Consider the following 22,249-nt stretch of genomic DNA (forward strand, 5'->3'; position numbering starts at 1 on the left):
AGTCTTCTGATTGCTCATGGTCATCAATCAGAGCTCATATTGGACTACTTTGATGCCTTTTGGTTTTAAAATTAAATCCTTGCTATGAATTTTCTGACAGAAGTTCACTGAGAATTTACTGCCCACTGGTTTATCAAGTAGTCATTTCTCACTCCCCTTCACCTCCTCTTTTGGATAAACTCAGACTTGTCTTGGAAAATGTAAGTCCATATGAGCTTTGCTGAAGGGGGAAATTTATATAGCAAAAAATCTTGTAAAGCTGCCAAATTTACAGTATTGTTTTTATTGTGTGCTGATGACTAAATTAGTTACTGTAAAATTTAATAGCTGATTAACTTTTTAGTTAACTCCTTTTTGTTTAATAGCAGTGAACAGAAAACAAAATCATAAAAGGTAACTGAAAGGAAGTTACTTGCATGTAAAATCTTGTAAAAGATTTTCGAGTCTGGGTTTCTGAAAAGTTTTTAATGTGGCTATAAAAATTGCAAAGTTTGGATTTAGTGTTTTAATTGCTTCAAGCTCAAAACTAAGAGTTCGTAACTGAGAGTTAGCAATTAAGTAACTAAGTTAGCAATTAAGTTTACTAAATAACTAAGAATTGGCAATTTTAGGTAAGATAATCTGGATCTTCTATGGTCAAGAAGGTGTTACTTTTGTGAAATTGCAATAATTGCAGAGATGTGGGTGCATCTCCTAGAGTCTGCAAAGTAATGCTGGGATTGTCAAGCTAGAAGCAATTGCTGACTTCTGAACTGCAACTTGAAGCAGGTGCATCCTTGGATTTTTACAGTTTTCACTCCTAACAAATCTGGACAAGCAAATTCTGTCTGTCTATAAAAGAACCACAATTGATTTCTTATTTAATGGTTAAAGGACATTTGGGGTTTATATTTAAGGTATGAGAATTTTCATCCAGGTTAGATCAAAACATCAGGCTATTCACATTTTAGTAGTGCAAACGTTTGTGTGACAAAAGTTTAATGGATCATTGAGGTTTGAGCTTTATGTGACAGGAACTAATTAGTGTTCTTCATAACTAATTATAAATATAAAAATGAATGGAAGTTTATTTTAAAATCAAAGTTTATAAAACTGAGTATCTTAACAGAATTTACTGTGTGAATGTAGAAATGAAAACTAAGTGAATTTCAAAAAATATTAGTAACTAAGAACCTAGTATAGTCTAAGGATTACAGTAGCCTTTGGGTTGAATAATTTAACCATAGAATAGGAGTTTGAAAGAAATATTTTTGAGGAACAGTACAGAACAGATTGTTGTCAGAAAAAATTAAGGATTCTCTGATGCCCTGAGGTGTTAAGGGTTACAGATTTCTGAAAGTTTTTTTTTTTTCCACTGCATAATTCCCATTTTAATACTTAATTTTAGAGGAAAATAAAAAGAGATGATTATTCCTTTTTGATTTTCTGCTTTGCCTCTTGAGTTCTATTCTATTTTGTATTAATTATGTTTGGATAATTTAATCTTGTATAAGCAAGAATTTGCCTTTGAAACTTCAAAGAGTTCTGTTTCAGCATTCTTTCACAGAATATTGAAGTGTTACAGGGTATGAGAGACTGAAGTTCCTGCTCTAGAGTCCTTCATTATTAACTGTAGCCTTCCTGTCTAATGGACCGGCCTTTTTGCTTTCCCTTTTTTCTTCAATAATGCAGTTTTGGAGTTGTAGGGGGAACAGTGCCACCCCTTGGATTATCCCTTTGTTACATAGGCTGGGGCCTGGGAGGTGAGCTTATTTGGGAGAGTGTTTCTCAGAGCTGGTGCTTGCCTGCAGTATCATTATGCTGTTACACCCTTATCAAAACTCCCCTTTTTTTCTTTCTCTATTTTCCTTTTTGTATTTATTATGGATGCCTAAATTGTGACTGCAGTCAAAGCTCTTCTAGAGCATCTTGGAATCAGTCAAAACATTTTTAGTTTTCCTTTGATGGATTTTATCTGCAGTTTCTCTGACTCTTGCCTCAAAAAGGCATTCTACACTTCTGTTTTAATCTGGGGCTGGATTTTTTCTGTTCCTTTCTTTATAAAAGATTTAGGGATATGCAGCAACTATTCCATGTATTTCCCCCTCTTTTCTTTAATCAGATTGGTATTTATTTTTAATTTGTTAGTAAGTGCTTAGTATAGCTGTTAGCACATGAGTTCCCATTTCTCAGTCTTATACAAACAGCAAGCTATTATAAATTAAAGGATTCTTTCCTTCTGTACAGAAGGGTTATAATAGATGTGTAGCAATTGCAATGTTTTGGCAAATGTTTTGAAATAATAAACAAAGGAAGCCAACTTCCTGCCATGGCCTAGTTAACAAGAAAGGCAGTTATTCCCATACATATGTGCTTTTCCCTCCCTCAGATTTTAGTTGCTGTGAATTTGGGGTATGGGTCTAGGTCTGTGACACCCCTCTAGCCTAGTAGTCTCTAAAACAGATATTATCTCCCCTGGCAATCTAGGGAACACTACAGCAAACTCAGCAATTGTCATCCTGGGTCTGAATAACCAGATTAAACTCCATGTTCTTTAAATGGGAATACAAAAAACTTGCATCTGAGACATAATCATATAGCATACAAGAGTTTGGGGTTTGTTAAAATTTATTTCTTTGTTTTTTTAATTTATTATAACTTTAACCTGATTGGTTCAGGATCTGCTTTTCCCACACACTTGATGGTTTCAATTTCAGCTCAACTCCTCTGTCAATTAGCAAAAGGAAAAATGTGTTTCACTGCTTGCAGGAAAAATAAATGGAGTTTCGTGTTCCATTCTCTTCTGATACCCTTTCTGTGGTTCTTTGAGATATTATGTATCATGTTAGGTACATGTTTCAAGGCAATAGAAGAGAAAATAAGCCTTGATTTAAAATCAAGTGTTTGTATGTGTGTGTGTGTATATATATATATATATATATATATATATATAAAACTATATCTATATAACAGTAGGGTAACGTTGTTGTCTTGCATCCATACATATCTCACTGTTTGGTGTAGCATGGGAATCTGGAGCTACTTGCAAAATACAGATATTTGCATTTTAGTGCCAGTTACATGAACTGTCACAGAACACCTGAAGGCCTTAAGTGTTTTGGAAGGTCTCACCCAGAATGTCTATAACATTCAGGCAGCGCAGTGATGATTAACAAAGGACTGGCTGTAACTGAAATGTAAGGCTGATAGATTGTTTTGCTGGGTTTGCTCTACAGGACTCCTTTGGGTAGGAGGCAATGACTGAAAGTCGTAACTCAAGACTTCCTATGTGAAAAGGAAAATAAAAGTTTTACAAAGCCCTTGTGTGCTTTGTGGAACTTGAATGAATAAGAAGAGTATTTATAGAGTCCCAAATGGATTGCAATCTTAGTTTTTAAAATTTCATTTCCAGCATTAAGTGGCCATCTCAGCATTCTGAAACCTAAAACTCCTGCCATAGGGTCAATCTCTTTTGTCCTGTGGCTTTTTTGGGGTTGTTTTTTTTTCTTTTCTTTCTTCTGTTATTTATAGATTGTTTGCTTTTTATTGTTTTTTATTGCTGTTTTCTTTCATTCTTTCTTTTATTTTTTTTAAAGAGATACCTATATTTAATAGTGGCTTTGAGGGTACTGTTACTATAGAAATGATTCCACAGAATACAGGGTAAAACATTACCACTAATACTTGACTTTAAATTATTTGAAAGTGAATAGCTGTGTTTAAAACTGGTTTGGGAAAAAGCACAAGTTTTGCCAAGATTGTAAGCTCTGTGTTCTCAGAACCCTCAGCACTCTTTAAAATTTTGTTTGTTAAAAAAACGAAGACTCCTTGAAATGGATTGATAATAAATACTGGAGCAGATTTGATTGAGATTGAAACAGTGATTGTATGTAGCTTGGAATATTCCAACATGTAGGGCAGAGTGTGTATAATAATTCCCACTATCTTAATTCAGAGAAAAATGGGCCTTGGGATTGCTGATAATCATAATTCAGGGTATATTGTCAGATAACAATCCACAAGTTCTATTCACAACTATAATTTCTTGTGATGGTGAGACTCCTACCAATTGATATGAATTTAATTGCTTATTTCACCTTGCTACGCAATGAAAGAAGGTTTAAACTCTAGATGTTCACAATAGATTAGACTTAGGTAGTAAAAATGTTATTTCAATGAATGTCATGCTTCGATTCTTGAATTTGATGGACAGATCTCACTGGTTCGGGTGATAATGCATCAGACAAGACAGCAGATACTTGTACTCAGGCAAAATGCCCTTTTTCAGACATTCACAAAGTAAAACATATTATGGTCAGCAGGATATAAAAGTAAGGAAAAATCATTTAAGCTTTCAGTTGAATAGTTATTTTAACAATTAGTAGTAATTATGTAATATTCATACATTAATGACTCTTTTATTGGAAGGTATGTACATGTTTGATATTGGCCATGCAGAACTTCAGAGTTTGGTTATGTAATAGTTATTACACCTTGCTTCAGATGCTGCCTTGAGTGATAGCTGAGAGCAGAGGAATGTCTACACTGTTTCAGAAAGTCTATTTAGAATGAAAACCTTGTGTGTCCCCTCCTTGCACTGAAATCCTCAGTCAGGCTTGTTTCTAATGCAGCAGCTTCAGAAAGAAGTCTGAAGCCTGTATTGAATCAACATGTTTTTATTCCAGTACTCATCTGTGCTGGACTGTCAGCAGAAGTCATAACTGTCATGATGTGCTGCATCAAGTATTGCTTTAAACTGTTTGCAGGTTCATTGTAGTCTCTATGGACATGAATGCATTCTTACAGTTTTCCTGTGGGTTTCACAACCATGTATATACATGGAAGTTTGGTCACTTGCTTTATGCACTAATGAGCAATCCTGAAGGATAGGTCTGGTAAAGCCAGATTTTTTATTTCTTTTCAATGCAAGAAAGCATGCTACGGTAATATATAATGTTTGAAGCTCAAGTAGGACTAATTTTCTAAAGAAAATCGGAGCTGAAATTAAACTAGCTTATGATTAATTTTGTTGTCTTTTTTGTATGTAAAAGAATAAATGGTTAATGTTGTTAAATAATTACTCTTTTCTTTTCTTTTGTAGGTTGTCTTAGTCTTCGCTCTTAGTATTGGTGCTCTTGTAATATACTTCATAGATTCATCAAAGTGAGTATTTGAGTACATTTTCCTTTCTCTCCTTTCCTGCAGCAATTATACATCTCTGAATTTCTCCATTCATCTACTTCAAATCAGTGCTTGGTCTCATCGCCTGAGTGCAAAGAACTTTATAATAGCAAAGGTTCTACAGAAATAGTTCAAGAATGGGAAAAAAAATATTACATAAACTAAATTGAACACAGTCACATGGGATCTGTAGAATGGAGAGGAAAACTACTTTTGTGTATTGAGATTATACATACTATTGCAAAATTACAGTTTTTATATTCATTATACATGTGTAGAAACTTTCAAAATCAAGACTAGGATAAGAGATACAGGCTAAAAATATTTGTCAGAACATTGCAGTTTGGAGAAGGAAAAAAGCATCTGGGGAGACTGACAAGAGCACTTCTGAAAACCTCTGCATGAATTAGACACTATGAGCATTGCATCTTGCATCTCTGTATTTCCACCTTCTGACTGTGATAGGTTTCTACCACGATAAGGTGAACTACTAATGGTCTGCAAAGCATCTCTGTATTTTTTAGGTTTACTCTGATGTTATCATACAGTGTTGTGGTTTTGGCTAGGCAGTAGAAAGTTTCATCAGGCTGTGTGGTGGTTTGATACAAATGAGATAATTCAGACCATGTTCTGGTACCGTTCATACTCCACCCTTGTGTTCACATCGAGCTGGGCACTGTCAGTGTTGTAACAGGCACACTGGTAGTCTAACACAGAAGAAATTAATAAAAAGGGACTTAAAAAAATATTCTTCCCTGAATACTGTTCTTTTGGGAGAGTGATATTCTGAAGAATCAATAGCAATTTAAAGTTCTATGATGGCAGGCTTACTGTTTTTCTCTGAGCTACTTTAAGGCTTTCCATTACTGCAACTGTTAAGATTGTATGCCAGAGTCAGTCCATGTGAGCCTGCCTGCTGTCTGTAATGGTAGTAGTAATGTTCTAAAACAGCCAGTCTGTGACTCAGAAAATCAGACATGCCACTGTTGACATCTGTACAGCCTGATATTTAGGAAGGTGGTGGCACCAGACATTGTTGGATTTGTGGATGCCAGCTCTGTATTGCGAGCTTGAAGCCATAGATGTGTCAAGTATAATGCAAATAACTAAAGCAGAGGTTTTCTTTGTGAAGAAAAGCCAAGTGGTCGGAAAACTCAAGTTCTGTCTTGAGTTCCCTTGAAGTAAGGACAGTTGATTTTCCTTCTTAACATTGCAATGAATGTTTCTGTTAATTTTAGCAATTTTTCCTTTATATGTCACCCCTGAAGTATGTAAAGTTGTGCCTTTCTGAAGACCTTTGTGAAACTTTTTAAAGCAAAGTGGCAAAGCTTTGGGATAGCTGATATTTCCAGGTCAAAAGTGTGGAATAGGTTAAAACCTGTTTTTACTTATGTTTCAATTTCAGATCAACTATATCAATGTGTCAGGGTAATTGTTTTTTTTGAAACTTCTGGGATATATGATGAATTTTAGGCGCGGCATTTTTGAGTCTCTGATTGTTTTCCTCAAGGAGAGCAAAGCTGACAGCATTGGAGAGTCTCTGGGACACTTGAGCTTTCTTTGGGCCACCCAATCCATGTACTACTACCATCTTGTTGATTTCTTGATCAGCAAGTGTTTGAACTGGGCATTTCCCTTGATTTTCAGTCAATGTTGAACTCGTGCTGCAGTTTAAATTCAGGAACCTGATGTTAGCATACTGTACTTCTTACCCTCCCTTCTTTAGTTCTACACACACACATCTTGGTCTTTTCTGTGGGTTTTTTTGGGGTTGTGGTTGTTTGGTTGGTTTTTTTTGTTTGTTTGTTTGGGGTTTTTGTGTACATGCTTAGTGGATTAATTCATGTTAGAAACACCCCAGATATATCCCCAAAGGCAAAAGTTCTGCTTAATGTTATTATTCTGCTGACCTGACACCCATTTCAGCAATGCAGAATCAAATACACTGTGATATCTGTGTATAGAATCAAATACAGTGTTATATCAGTGTATAGAATCAAATACAGTGTTATATCAGTGTATTTAAGATCTGCAAGTGAATGCTTGTAAAAAATCATTCCTTTGAGAATTTGGTCAAACAGGCGATAATGAAGGTAGGGTGAGAGGAATGCTTGTGGTATCCTCAAGAAAGCAGCTGGCACAACAGAGACTACAGCTTGCCCAGCATCAGTGGGGACCAGCAGCTCTAGTGCTCCCAGCAGGGAGATGGTGGCATGCACCAGGGTGTGCTTTCCCTTAACAATGCATTCCAGGGCTGGTGTGTTCTGCCTGGGCCATGGGCTCTCTCACCTGTTACTGCCTCTTACATGGAGAGGTAGAAGAATTGTGTCTCAATCCAAAGCTGAAGAGTGCCAGTGTGAGCAGCTGTCTAATAGATCTTGGCAGTGATCTATTCATCCAAGACCCTTAATCTGCCTATAGATTATAGATGCAATGATGGTATGCCCACAATGGAGTCCTGATGACTTCATACCAAAGGGGCATCAAGAAAGATGGGAAAAACAGCACTCTTTCATTAGATACTGAAGGGAAGAGTGAAAAGGCCATAGAGTTTTTTCAAGCAAGCATGTGTCATGATTAATTGTAGTATGACGGCTGAATTGAAGTATGAAGGTTGTCACAACTGTGAGAGGAGGGTAAACAAAGAGCATTTTTATGTTAGCCAGTTCATCACTCTGACAGACACTCTGCCAGAGTAGTACCAGATGAAAGGGCACATCCAGTGCAATGCTCTTTGGAGAGATCTGAGCTCAGAAGGTGGTGCAGCTTCAACATCCCCCATGCCAGTTAGTCCTACATCTCAGCAGAGCCAGTTGAGTAGCTTTGTGTTGCTATAAAATATTTCTATACTGATTCTGTTTCTGGTACAAGCTTTGGATTCTGCACCATACTTCATCACAAAAATGGGCTTTCCTTAAAGCTTTAAATGTTTCTAAAACTATCACAAAATATCCTACATACCCTCCACATCTCCATACCCATTTCATCAATGCTATGACAGGAGAGAGAGCACAAAAAGATACTTTTAGCCACCACAAACTATTAATCAAATAATTTTAGAAGAAAGATGGAAACATCTTTAAGTGTTAAGCCACCTTGTCATGGTTGCAACTTGCTGACATTCTGACTACTGCATCATTGTTCTTCCTTTGGTCCAACTTCTATTATATATATATATAAACCATCCTCCTATATATCTGACTGCATAAAAGTTCACTCTTAAAGACAGATATTACTTGTATTTTTGTGTTTTATTCTATATGTGGATGACTTTTTAAAAGGATTGTGATTCCCTCAAGGAAAACAGTTTTCTTGTGCTTCTTCTGTCTCCTGTGGTGCCTTTGAGTTCATTTTTTGGGTGTTGTCTTTATTATTTAGGGTGAAGCAAGTCTGTCTCACCTATGCTATCAGTTAGGCTGTATGATTCCAACCTAGGTGATTTTGACTACTTGTTTAGTAGCAATTTAGCTGGAAACATGTCAGAGGTCCTATACTAGAACTTGCTTAACAAAACAATGCAGCATGAAAAGTCTGGTTTCTTGTTTTGTAGGATTCATGCTGGTTTCTTGCCATTGCACGGGAATAAATTAGGAAGGAAGGATGCATTGGAAATCTATATATTTAGTTTGAGAACTTTCCTGTGTGACAGCACAAGGAGAAAGGTGTCATTAGCAGATTCTCTTGGAAAGTATTACTAGAAATTCTTTTTCCCCTGTAAGCAGCACTTTGTTTCAAGTCTTTATGAATTTCTCTTGGGTTGTGGGAACATTTGAGTCTAAGTTGTGATAGTGTACTGTGTTTGGCTTTCCTGCTTGTTTGCTACTGCTTCTGTGTTTTGTCTTTTGAGAGACATTTGATTTTGTTCAGCAAAATATTTGACAAAAATACTGCAAGCCTGGTGGGGATGATTTATTTAAATTTATTACAGATACAGTGTTACTGCCCAGGAGAATTCACATCTTTTTCATTTGTGTAGTCTGTGTTACCTCTTTTACAGACATGTATAAGGTATGAAGTTCATCTGAATAGTTCAGTAAGTCTGTGTAAACATAAACTCTTGAGTGGTTTTAGATACCAGTCTCGTTTTCTTTACAAGTCAATAAGCTTTTCCATATTAACTGGAATAATCTGCAGAACATTTTTGATGATTCCTTCTCAGTTTCATGGCCCTTCAAGGAAGCAGCAATTTTAATTGAATTTTTAAATCAACAATTCTCTATCTGAATTTTAAGTGGATCTCATTGGTCTGATGTATAAAAATTGAAGACAAGTCTAATAGGATCAGAAATCAGTTCATAGAAAAAGTTCAGTTTGAGATTTAATTTTATTATAGTTTTCAGGTTACAGTTTGGTTTTTTGAATGTATTATTTCTTTTCAGTTTGCAAGACACAGAGAAGTAAAAGATTGACTGTAATTTTTTTTTTTTTTTTCTCAAGTAACCAGTTTTAGGGTTATGCTGTTTCATTTTGCTGAGGATATCCTGTGCAGCTCATGGTTCTGTACTCTCAAGTATGTATTTACCAGCATTTTGGGTGTGCACAGATTTTACATAGCCTTTCAATCTTCGTATTTGAGGAGTTAAGTAAGAAGGACTTAAATTGTACTAAAGTTTGTTTCAAGCCTTCCTGCTTAGAGTGAAATCTACTCATGCAAAAGTATTTTAATTATGTTTATAAAGTTTGTCTTAGTACACTCATTAACCACACTAAGTGGTGACAGGAGCATTCCTTCATACTAAGTACACAGGAGAGATTTTATATTTTTATATATATATATATATTTTTTTTTTTTTTTTTTTTTTTTTTTTTTTTTTTTTTTTTTTTTTTGTGATGCATGACTAAGAGATGTAAAAGTTGACAAAATCTTGGGTTCAAGGAAGTGCTGTTAGATTATGTTTACCATTGCTGAAATTGCTAAAATTACAATGGTCTATGTCTTGGCAAGTAGATTAAAACACTATTGTTCCCTGCATTCTTGGAAGGGAAGTCTCCCACAGTTCCTTGCAGCTATAAAACTTCAATATTTTGCTGATTTTAATTTTTTTAACACTGCATCAGTTTCTGGCCATTTATTTGGGCTGATAAATTTTGTTCAATGCTGAAGGAAATCCAGTTATATGTGTTCTCTTCACCTCTTTTCTACATAAGGGAAAAAGAAACTTTTAATTCCCCTTAGTTTTATTAACTTCTCACTTGTCAAATGGAGTGATAGGTGTAATTTTCTGATTCAAAGAAAATTTAGCTTCAATATATAAGTGAATTTCTTGTATTTATTTTGAAGTACCTTGGTTTTTAGTATTATAACAGAATTGTAATTTCAGTTGTTCCTACTGCTGATTCTCAGCAAATCACAAAGTCTGTGGTTCAAAAAGCCTCAGTCAATACTCTTTAAACTGATACATCATTTAAATAAGAGTTTTGGTCATATGTATTTTAATTTTATCTTTACTGTGCTTGTAGTCGGTGCTGAGTGGACATCATTATTGCTTTAATTGAAAAGTGATTTCTAGAAGAAAGCCCAATTTGTGACAATGAGCTTTAATTTTCTTCACTGCTTTGCAAATTTTCCTGGGAAAGTGTCCATAGCTAAGATTCATTGCTTTCATTAGCATGCTACAGTTGAAGCCAGGTGGGTGTGCAGCTCAACGCATGGCCTCTGCAGGCAGCTGAATACCAGGATGATTGAAGGTCTTTGTTAGGCACAGATGGTGTTAATTATGAGTCAAATCCAGCAACAGCAGTGATATGATTATTATAAGGCAAAATCCAAAAGAAACAGGCCACAGTGGAGGGGAAAAAACCACCTGGCAATGATTGTCCATGTGTTACTATGCACTTGCCTCTCTGGGACAAAGGGATTAGGTATAATTGTTTGTCTCCTAGTTTTGTTGTTAGACATTGTCCCTTAACCACCAATTGTGTGTTGTCTTGAATTATTAAAATAATCTGGATGTAGTGAGGCATACTGAAAAATTAGGTGCATGATTTATGTGCTCTCAGTCTCTTAGCTCAGTGTTTGCATTCATTCTCTGACATGTTCAGAGAGCTTGAGTTTGGCAAATTATATGCAGATAAAATTTGTATAACGCTACCTGAACAACTCCTCCAATCTATTTAGGAGATTATAATAATGAATTAAGAAATTGCTCTGTATGTGTTTGTCATGTTAATGAAATAACATTGGGTTACATTGATTTTTGCTAGTGGTACAGAATCTCGGGTCAGGTAATATGGAAATATTCTGAGTTCTCTAGACAAACCTCTGTAATGAGGTTTCTGTTAATCAGTGCCAGTAGTTTGTGTTTGCTAAATAATGAAAATGAAGTGTTGCAAATGAATTCAATGGGCAACACTGTGAATGATAAAATGGCAAACAAAAATAGATTCTTTCATAATAATTGACAAATCAAGCTCTGGGGAAAATTTTGGGTATTGTTTTCATCCCTTGGTGTTCCACAGAAATTCTTAGTAATTGTGATGCACAACCTAGATGATGAGATAAATTCCAGTGGGATTACTTTTCTGTAGTGTTGGGTCCTGTAAAAGATCTCAGTAACTGTCACTGAGTACCACTGAGTAGAGTTTGGCTCTCTTTTCTAATACCTGAAGGAGGCTCCTTCAGGTATTTATAGGTGTTGGTAATATTATTTGAGCCTTTGTCAGAGAAAAGAGTCTCTCAGCCCTCCTCATATGACAGGGCTCCAGTTCTTTAACATCTTTGTGCCTTTCACTGGTCTCGCTCCCCTGTGTCTTCATGCTGGAGACACATTTGCTAAAGCAGCCTGGAAAATGCTGCTGACCTTCTTTACTGCAAGAGCCCATGGGTGGCTCGGAGTGAACTTCTCAGCTCAGGTCATTTTCTGCAAAGCTGCTTTCCAGCTGCAGCCACTTGCATGCCATGCTAAGGAATCACTGAAGTTCAAGTTTGTATAATTTTATTGTTCCACAAATAAGTCAGTAATCTGAAATAGCAAAACTTTGTACTTGCTGTGATATTTACTGACTTTATTTGTATGAAAATATTTCTAGATAGGCCTTTAGGTAAATATCTGTCACTTAAATTAATGTGTTTATACTGAACATAGCAGGCTTAAGAGTTTGGTCATTAAATAGCTAAGTCCTCACTTTTTCATAAGCAAATTCTTATATGGTTTAAAGTCTTGCCATCTCTTAGATGAGAGTACTGTATTTCAGGAATCAGATCCTTCTTTTTTAAGGGTTAGGTGGAATGTACTAATGTTTTTTTTTTTTAAAGATTTGGCCATTAGTTTTTTCCTTCTCCAGTTTCTAGTTAATTGGCCGAAATGTGATTTCAGTCTAGGCAAAAATCTGTACCACTGGCACATTTTTAAGGCAGCACTTTATGGGAGAGTAAGACATGCTGCTCTCTCAAGTTTCTCTCTTTGAAGAATGAATGGAGGAAATTTATTGGAAATGGAGATCTGACTTAGGTGTTGTCTATATTTATATTACAAGGCTTTTTTAAAGAAGCAGGATTTTACCCTAAAATGTCACACCCTGTGGTGTGGGGAGGGCAGACATGGCAAGGTTCCAGTAAGGGAGTGAAATGTTACTCATAGGTCATTTCGTGGAGGAATGATAAAAATCTATATAATGTGCCACTTTGCAGATTTAGTTTGGAACTGAAGGAAAGTTTGATAGCTGTGACAGTGGGGAAATATTGGAAAAGAGAACCATAGGATGATCATCGAGTTTCCTGCATCACTGGTGTTTGGCTTGTCCAAGTTATACTTGGTGATGTTTTGGTTGGTAGGATGTTAGAATATCTGATTATTCTGTCTTCTGCCATGTAAAGCTAACTGTGTTTCCTGGGAGCACAAAGGAAATTAGGAACACATTGTTGCTCTGAAGACCTAAGCCTGCAAGAATGTCAATAGTGTCTATACAATTTCAATCTTACGGGAGTTTTTTTTTAGGTTTTTTTTGCCTAAAACCACCATGGATAAAAAGTGAGCATTTAACACTTTCATCTTTTATAAGACAGTTTCTTACTGATATTATTGTCAACTCAGAGACTCTCAGAAGACATGGATCCAAGCTCAGGGAAGATGTGTGATTCTAGGCAGGGCAGATGTTTTTTTCATAACATGTTGCTTTGCAGTTCAAAGCCATAATTACATAGATAACACTTTGGTAATTTAGCATGGCTGGTCTGTGAGTGTTGGTTTTTTTGTTTTGTTTTTTTAAATCTGGAGGCTGTGTGTAGACATACATGAATGTTTCTGAGAATTTCATGTTAGAGTCCAGAATTTTATTTCTTATCTGAAAATGAATAAAAAATACAACAAATATGTAGTACCCCAAGGTAGAAAATTCTTTTTCCCCCTACTGTGTTCCAAGTCTGTTCTGACGTTTTATGACAAGTGGCATTTATGGCAAGTTTACTGCTTTTTCTGGAGCTTTTAGCAAGAAATAAATTTAAACCTCTATGTTTGGACATGGATATTATAATATGTTTTTGAATCAAATTCTTTTCTCTCTGCTGAGGGGTGCTTTGGTTTTGTATGCTGTTATGCTTCATGTGGGATACCTGAGCTCCTTTAAGTGGAGTGGGCAAGGCTTGACAAAGGCTGTAGCAGATCTTTGTCTCACCTGGCAGGTTTTCTCCAAGCAAGAGCCCGTTGTTAAAGGACATTTGAATAACACTGGTATTCAACCCTCCTATGTGCCAAACAGCATCTTTCTTTTCCAATGACTTGCTTCTGCTTTTGTGTACTGAGAAATCCAAAGGCATCAGGTTAAACATCAGGCTGAAAAAGAACTGCAAATTGACAGCTGCTTCTAGTTGATTCCTGGCAGTCTTCATTGATTTCTAGTTCTGTTTTGGGAAGATTATTCCCATCTGCTCTAAATTCCATTAGCTTCGTTAGGGCAGGATCTCAAAGTTTGATTTGTGCAAGAGTAAGGTCTTTCACCTGGAGGTTCACCTGAAGGCAGGTGTCAGGCATAATCAGGCATGTTTAGAAAACCATACTTCTAAACGGTGTTTTAAGTTTAGGCGTTTATCCTCTGCTGCCCTGCTTGCATAAAACTTGCATTAGTTTTGATACCATATGCAATTCATATCTCTGCATGAACTCTGGTTTCTGAGTCCAGTGAAACCAGAGTGTTAAATTGTCTGTTATCTAAAAAACCCCAGAATCAATGTCCTTTTAAAATTCTACCCATGACTATGGATAAAAAACGATTGTAATAGAACATCTCAGTTTCTCATTCCTGTGGTTTGCTAGTCTTTTAAATTTATATTTATTTTAAAAATTATATTTGTGTTGCAGCACTACATGTTTTGCAGCATCTGAAGCACAAGCTTGCTTGCTGGCATGAATTACAATTTACTAATTATTGTTGACTCTGAATAATAATTTACTGTGTCTAGAGCATCAATAAAATAAGCCTATTGACACTGTTATGCTTACATATGCATTTTTTGGATAATGACTTGGATCTGACTTAAGAAATACGGATAAAAAATATTTAGATTAGCATTTATTTGCTTACATTTAATAGCTTAGGTTCTAGTAAATTTCACTGGAAACAAGTTGTCAGGAAACCTGCCCTGAGCTGGTTTTCACCATCTACACAATAATTTGAAGGTCAGTTTGTGTAAGGAAACTGTATAAATATCATTTATGGCCTGGTCAGTTTCACTTTTCTGTTTTTATAAACTCATACTGTGTTGCTTGATGTGTTTCCAATATTGCTACGGGAACATATTCTTAAATTACAATTCAAATTCTTTCAAAAACCCCACCAGTGTATAATTGATTTACAGGTTAGAATCTTTCTTTATCTTTTTTTGCTCTTTCCAGATGAATGTCTGCATTCTTTGTTTATCCCAAAGCATCTGACAGTGCATCTGCAAGTATTTTGTCCCATGCTTGCTTTCCCTGTAGACAAATTAGTTGTGCACACTGAGCTAGAAGCATTCTTCCTTAACACTGGACAAATTCCCAAATCTATATAATCTAAAAGAGGAGATAACTCAGCCGAGGTTTTAAAAATACCAGACCATAGAGCTGTTATGAAAACATGGCTCGCATCGAAGATTGCTTTTTAGAGTGGAGTTAAACTTGTAATCAGCCTTACCCCTCTGCTTTTTAAGCTTCAGATACAAATAAAGAAGTGACCTCTTTTGCTTTTTTTCCCCCTCCCTTTTCTCCCGACAGCTTGACAAATTGTAGCTTTTGGGACACCCCAGTAGTTGATGAGTCATTTCTGCTTAAAAATAGAATTCCTTGCAGCAAGGACACCCATTCCACTTTTGACGCATGTGTCATTTCTGACAGAGTCACAGGGCCAACTGTGCCATGGTAATTAAGCAACCAGGAGGAAGAGAGCTCGCTCTCTTCAGTAAATACCAGAGCTGGAATCCAACAATACTGAAAAAAAGGGAAGGGAAATCCCATATACATGAACATGAATACCTGCAGGCTTTCCTCCCTTCCCTGTTCTTTGTGAGCATTTTCAGTCCTTTATAGATCCCTGCTGCATGTAGCAAACATCACTATCCCACCTTTCTTCTGTGCCACCCCCTGCCCTTTTTTTTTTTTTTAATCCTCAAAGACCTGACAGAACACCAGCTTCACAAAGGGAACTGTAAGGTCTAATTACTGTGTACAGAAGAAAATTTGTAATGGAGCATCACAATATTGTTCTCTTTTATTAGTGAGGCACAGAAATGGTGCTGCACAAGAACAGTGATAAGCAATCAGCTGTGTTCAGCACCAGGTATATGTGATAGGGTACCCTATACAAGCATCAATAGGAGAAAGTATTAAATACAATTACTATTAGTATTAAAATGGCAATTTGTGGCATTGTAGTAGATCTTGCTCACTTTAACATTCATAAAATTTTTATTACTCTTATTAAATCTAGTGCAATTACAGGGAGTGGAGCAAGTTTTTCTTTAGCAAGATTTTTAGCTCATGGCATATTTATTCATCTGCTATTAATGGGAATTATTTGGCCCCAAAACTGGGGGCCAGCCCCTTGAGTGGAACAATTTTATGATGCATAAAACCCTATTGCAGCAATGATTTTTCTTAGGGATCTGAAGATTTCTTTTTCTTACAGGTTTTGTACTTTGTTAAGCATTAGAATAGTGAATTTTATGCAAGCTCTACATCCATAAAGTAATCAATTCTTACAATTCAGGAAATGGCATGAGTTTGCTGGAGACTGTGATACTGTAAGATTCTTCAAGAAATGTAACTCTGATGCTAATAGCCCTAAAAGATAATGCATCAACCATATGTTACCATTTTTAGCCTTTTAATTTGTCATCATTTTGAGCCTAATATTTTCTCAAAACAAAGTGATTTTCTATTTTCATGTAATTATTTAAATTTGTCTTAATTATACTCTGCTGAAAAATATAATTTTTCAACCAAGGTGGCTCAGTTTCTATCCATTCCTGTGATAAAAATGGAATTCTATGAGTAACATTATATGAATTATATTAAGTATCTTTTGATATTATTTGTTTTTATACTGTTAAACATGAGTAAAAGGTGACATGTATCTGAACTCAGATAACTGATGGCTGGTTTGCTGTTCAGAGTCATATTAGTAACAACCCTTATGGGTGACTTAGATTTTAAAAAACAGAAGTAGATACTGGTGCCAACAGTCAGTATACTATTATTTACAGAATATCCATTCATCACTGCAAATAAACTTTCTGAATAACACTAATGCTTAAATTCTTGTAAAGCTCTTTGATAACTTAATTTTAAGCTCAAATTTTTCCCATCTTACATTTGAAATTTGATGTCAATTACTTGCGTTTTGTTGATGTGATGAAATTCAGGTGAGAAATAGGACTCATAAACTTGTACCAAAGTCAATAAATAAATAAAATTACTATTCTTAGTATCAGCCAGATTATTAGTCTGTATAAATTCAGATTACACTTTTACAGTATTACTCTTTTGCTGTAGATTGAAGCATTGCAAACATTTTGTATAAAATTAAGGGAGTAGAATAAAAGCAGAAATAGAAAAGACTGAAAGTAGGTTCAGGATTATCTGGCTTTGCCTTAATTAAAATTAAATTGCAACAGGGTACCAGGGATATTCTTTGAACTGAGAATGCTAGATGAAGGAAACATCAGTTGAAGTGAATTCTATTGTTTATTGATTTTGGAAATTTATAAAGATGAAATAAAGCTAAAAATTAAACTCCTCTTGAACATCTATTGGTGATTACTTATCTATGATAAAACTAGGACATATTTCACTTTATTCATTTAATTCTTAGATGCATATGAAGACATTATGGTATCTTATGTTAAGGAGTTCTTAAATAGTTTAATTTTTAAATTCCTTTGGTTGTAGACTGGGGAAAAGGCTAAATGAGATTGTGAAATACCACTGGTTCTGGAATTTAAGCCAAAGGGCCTATTCTGGTCATTTTGTCACATTTCTCAACGTAACAGTTTATACAGTATTTTGCTTTAAACAAATGTCTTGTGATCAAAAAGATATTTAGACTTCATTTTAAAGATGTGGTGTGATAGAAAGTTTTCCATTTGCCTGGAGAACTACTTGCAGTGGTTAACTTACCTTGCTTTTAAAAATGTGTTTTAGCTTTCAATCTGAATCTTTGGCTTTACCTTCCATTTACCTCTTTTTTATTTTATTTTTTTTTCTGTTAGTGCACTTTCCACTAAAAGAGATATTTCTAGGCACGTTAAAATCACATTTTAATGCCCCTGTTTTGGTATTAATTTAACAAACTCATTTTCAATTTTTTAAAATAGTACAAGGTCTTAGACTGAACCATTGTAGCAGACTTTTGGGGTTTTTTACCCTGAACTCATTGGTAGTTTTATTTAATATGGGACATTTCAGTTTGAGTATTTTGCAGTCCATATTGGGAACTACTGGACATTAAATTTTCAGTGATTTTTAATTGCTTCATTTCAATGCATACCTGCATTTTCTTTTTCTTCTCTGGCTATTTATGAAAAACAGGATCGTTATTTATGAAAGACAAATTTAATGTAGCTCTCTCTGCTTTTACTGCTACCCATTTAGTCAAAACAAAAAGTATATCATGCTATTAGTCATGAAGAAAACTTTTCCTTCAGTTCCCATTGCAGAAGCTGCCTATTATTTGAACTGATGCCCAGATTTTAATTTCTTTCCAACTGGTGAAACCTGTCTTCAGTGATAGCTGTAATCATGCTCACATATTATATGTGCTGGTTAGCATATATTGGATAATGCAGTATTTTTGCGTGTCTGTGTAGAAATAACCATTCTGAAAATGGGTTCTTAGAACTTGAATTGATCTGAATAGTCTGTGCACATAGATCTGCACAGTACTTTTCTGTAGTGGCTCAAATATTCTCTTTGTTCACCCAGTTTGTCTCACAGCTCCTGGGAGGTACAGAATATTAAGAAAAAGTCTTTGATGAATAGAACAAAAAATGTGGGGTTCTGTTTCTTCTGTATTTTCACAACAGTAGCATTAGTTTGTTACTGCTTGTAAAAGTCTGTAAATGGAAAGGATAAAAGGATAAAAATAAATCCAAGTTTTGGGGTTGAAGTCTACTACAGAAATGCACATTACATCAGTTTTTCTAAATATTTACGTTTTCTAGTCTGTTTTAAGAAATATTCATTCCATTTTTATTTTATTAGTCTTTTGGTGCAACTATACCTACCTAAAAGCTGTATCACTGCATTAAAAAAACCACTTTAACTCCATTTCAAGGCCCGCTAATCCTACACATCTTTGTTTAAAATATTGAGCTGACAGAAAGCAGATACAAGTACCTCCCTCCTGCTTAAGGCATTTAGTAGTTTAAATGGAATATAGACTCATTGCCATTTATGTCCTGGAAAATATATCCCGTTGCTGTTCACAACCCTGTGTCATAGCAACAGTGTTTGGAGGGAAAAAAAACCAACAACCAAAAACCCACCCCTCAAAAATCAACCCACATGGCAAAAGTTTTCCAAACAATACTGTTTATATTCACTGATCTACATCCCATATTATATTCAGTGGTGACTTGTATGAAAGAGGAAAACCTGTTTTCTCTTAGTTTCTGTAATGCAGTGAGAGCTTACAGTAGACTCGTTTATTTCTGTAGTTTGAGCTTGCTGGATGAAATGCACAACATGGAGGAAGGTATGCAGTCATTAGGAAATGAATTCATATTGATACAGAAAGAATTGTGGTTTGGGTTTTTAGTGTTTAGATTAAAAATGAGAGGAACAACAACAAAAAAATATCACTGGAACATCTTGATGTGAGTCACTGAAGCCAAAGTTCCCTTCCTCTGGTTACTCAAGCTGGGACTTCCCAAGGAACTGCAGGGAGTCTATTTTATATTCCTCCTCATGACACTGCATGCATATCAACCATTGCCTTTTTTGGGGGGGGAGGGGGCAGGGCACAAAAGGTTTTGGAACATTCCTTGATTTTTGTCACTAAGAAAATTAATTCAAAATAAGTATCATAGTATTTCAGACCTTGCTGTGAGTACTGTGCAGTAACACAGCACCATCCAGCAGCACTAATTATTGTCACGTGAAATATTGCATTACAAAGAATCATCACAGAATCTCAGACAATGCTGACTTGGGTGGAACCCACAAAGATCGAGTCCAACTCCTGGCCTTGGACAGAATCACCCCCAAGAGTCACACCATGTGCCTGAGAGCTTTGTTCAAACCCTGCTTGAGCTCTGTCAGGCTGGTGCTGTGACCTCTGCCCTGGGGAGCTGTTCCAGCCACCCTCTGGTGAAGAACCTTTTCCTGGTATCCAACCTAAACCTCCCCTGACGCAGCTTCAGGACATTCCCTCGGGCCCTGTCACTGTCACCACAGAGGAGAGATCAGTGCCTGCCCCTCCTCTTCCCCCCAGGAGGAAGTTGTGACTGCAGTGAGGTCTGCCCTCAGTCTCCTCTTGTCCAGGCTGCACAGACCAAGGGACCTCAGCTGCTCCTCTCATGTGTCCCTTCAAGCCTTTCACCATCTTTGTTACTCTCCTTTGGATTCTATAGCTTAATATCTTTCCATATTACAGTATATGGTAGGAAGTAGGACAGAAAAAGATTTTTCTGATCTCTTGAAGAGTGGCTTGAGAGGAATGTCTGTGACAAACATGTATTTCTGGAAAACTGCACTGTTTATTGGTTCTGCCACAGGTCACACTGTATCTCTCATCTTCCCCCCTTTTCAGCCATTTTGTTGGATTTTGCATTTCTTTGTCAAAAATTGTAATTGGGACATGATTTTGATGGGATTTCTTTTCTCTGAGATTTCATTACTTTTAATCATCCTCTGCTCTCTGCCTCATACCAAACTTTAGAATTAGTCACATAAGTCTGTGGCCTTGATTATTTGAAGCTTCTAGGTTTTTGAAAAATGAGCAATGACTACTTTTTTTTTCTATCAAGTAACAAGAGACTTAAGCTTTCCTGGGTCCAGCAATGTCAGGTGTATCTCATCTGCAAAATTAATTAGGTACAATCAAAATTCAAGGAAGTAATCTACAACAGATTGACTTTGTGTGAAGGTATAATTTGCACAAGGTACATTGATAAGAAGAGTGATTAAGAACCTCCTATTGCCTAGCCCAAATATGGCTGTCATTTATGTATTTACTTACAGCTTTTAGCTTTCCCCTGTTTCCACTGGCCCATACATTGGTGTGTGCAAAAGAGGGAAGATGCCATTTGCTGAAGGTGAGCTTCCCAGGACAGCTGACAAGTTAGGACAGCTCAGTGACCAGAGGGGGTCCCAGAAGAACAGCTCTTATTCAGCCACTCAGCTGCATTCACTTAGATCCTTATTCTAGGGAATATTTCTTCCATCATTTTAATTCTGAACTGTGGCAAATTGTAACTACACCAAGCAAGGTGTTTTGAAGACATCTGAATTCTGACTTTGCTCCATGCACTCTTGGAGTACTGTAAATGTAAACAGGTTTGCCCTATGATAAATATGGGGGCAGGGTATGTGATTTAAAAACAGAGTAAGCAGTCTTTCTAATTCTTCCTTTCTAATTTCTTTATCAAGCTTCAGATAATTTCCACTTTATAGAGGGGAATCCTGTCAGGTACAATTTCTTTTTATGGAGATTGCTTCTTTTTCACTTATTCTCAGTGCAGCTCATACTCCTGTCACTCATAATCTCAATTTTCCAACAATCAAATATATTGGCAGATTGTGATTCAGGTTTAGAAAGCATAGTAATAACTTGGTGGATGAAAAGATAATGCATCATGGTTTTATTATGAGATTTAGTATGAGATTGTAGCATTCCCAAAGAAATTATTAAAAGAGGTAATGTTGCTGAGGCATTATTTGTTATTGTTAAACCAAGAGCTTAAGAAGCATTTGGGGTGTTGGGATAACTTTTGTCATTAAAGATACCTTGTGCAGAAGATGTAGGTTGTTTTTTTTTTTTTTTTTTCTTTTCCCAGTAGAAATTACTTGCTCCTAAAGCAAATAAAATAAAAAAATATTGTTTCTAAAATGAGCAACTCAGCTTAGTTGACTAAAACCAATGAAAATGAGCATGCCAAGCATGCCAGGAAATGTAAAGAGAGACAGGGAGTGATTCTTCCCACTATAAAATATCCACTTAAGATTTTTGGTGGTATTACTGTATGAACTTCCTTCTCCTTTGGCAAAGGAAAAAATTATCTTGCCAAGTCTACAAGGCCTGTTGAGATTTCAGAGCTTGCAGATGACTAAAAAAAAAAAAAAAAAACAGAAAAAGAAAAAGAAATCTGTAGCAAAAGTAATTTTGCAATGTTGAAGATGGGAGAGAGAGGAGCAGTCTTAAGGCTGTGGGTTGTATGAGTGGATTGGGCTTGTTTTTGTGTTCGTGTCACTGCTCATTAGGTTTATTGTGCTTATGTGGGAGTAAATCTGTTAGTATAGTTTATAAACCCTATAATTTTAGAGAGGCGATTTTTTTCAAAAGTGCATTATTATTTTTATACTGAATTTGTTTATGTGCTCTTAATAGTAATTAGTGTCCCTGTAGAACAGTAGATATGCCTGGTAGAGAATGAAAAGTAATAAACTGGAGCTAGCAATGA

General features: G+C 35.9%; 1 protein-coding gene across 16 annotated transcripts in view; it reads left to right on the forward strand.

Moving 5' to 3' along the window:
* The window catches only part of KCNMA1 (potassium calcium-activated channel subfamily M alpha 1), a 420,823-nt gene that overhangs the window by 189,363 nt on the left and 209,211 nt on the right, over window positions 1-22,249 (forward strand). For all 16 annotated transcript variants that reach the window (XM_059851299.1, XM_059851302.1, XM_059851301.1 and 13 more), the window contains one exon: window positions 5,081-5,142. In XM_059851299.1, the coding sequence (XP_059707282.1) occupies window positions 5,081-5,142 (62 nt within the window). The remainder of the gene's footprint in view (window positions 1-5,080; window positions 5,143-22,249) is intronic.

The sequence above is a fragment of the Haemorhous mexicanus genome, chromosome 7 (assembly GCF_027477595.1).
Source record: "Haemorhous mexicanus isolate bHaeMex1 chromosome 7, bHaeMex1.pri, whole genome shotgun sequence".
Classification (NCBI taxonomy): Eukaryota; Metazoa; Chordata; class Aves; order Passeriformes; family Fringillidae; genus Haemorhous; species Haemorhous mexicanus.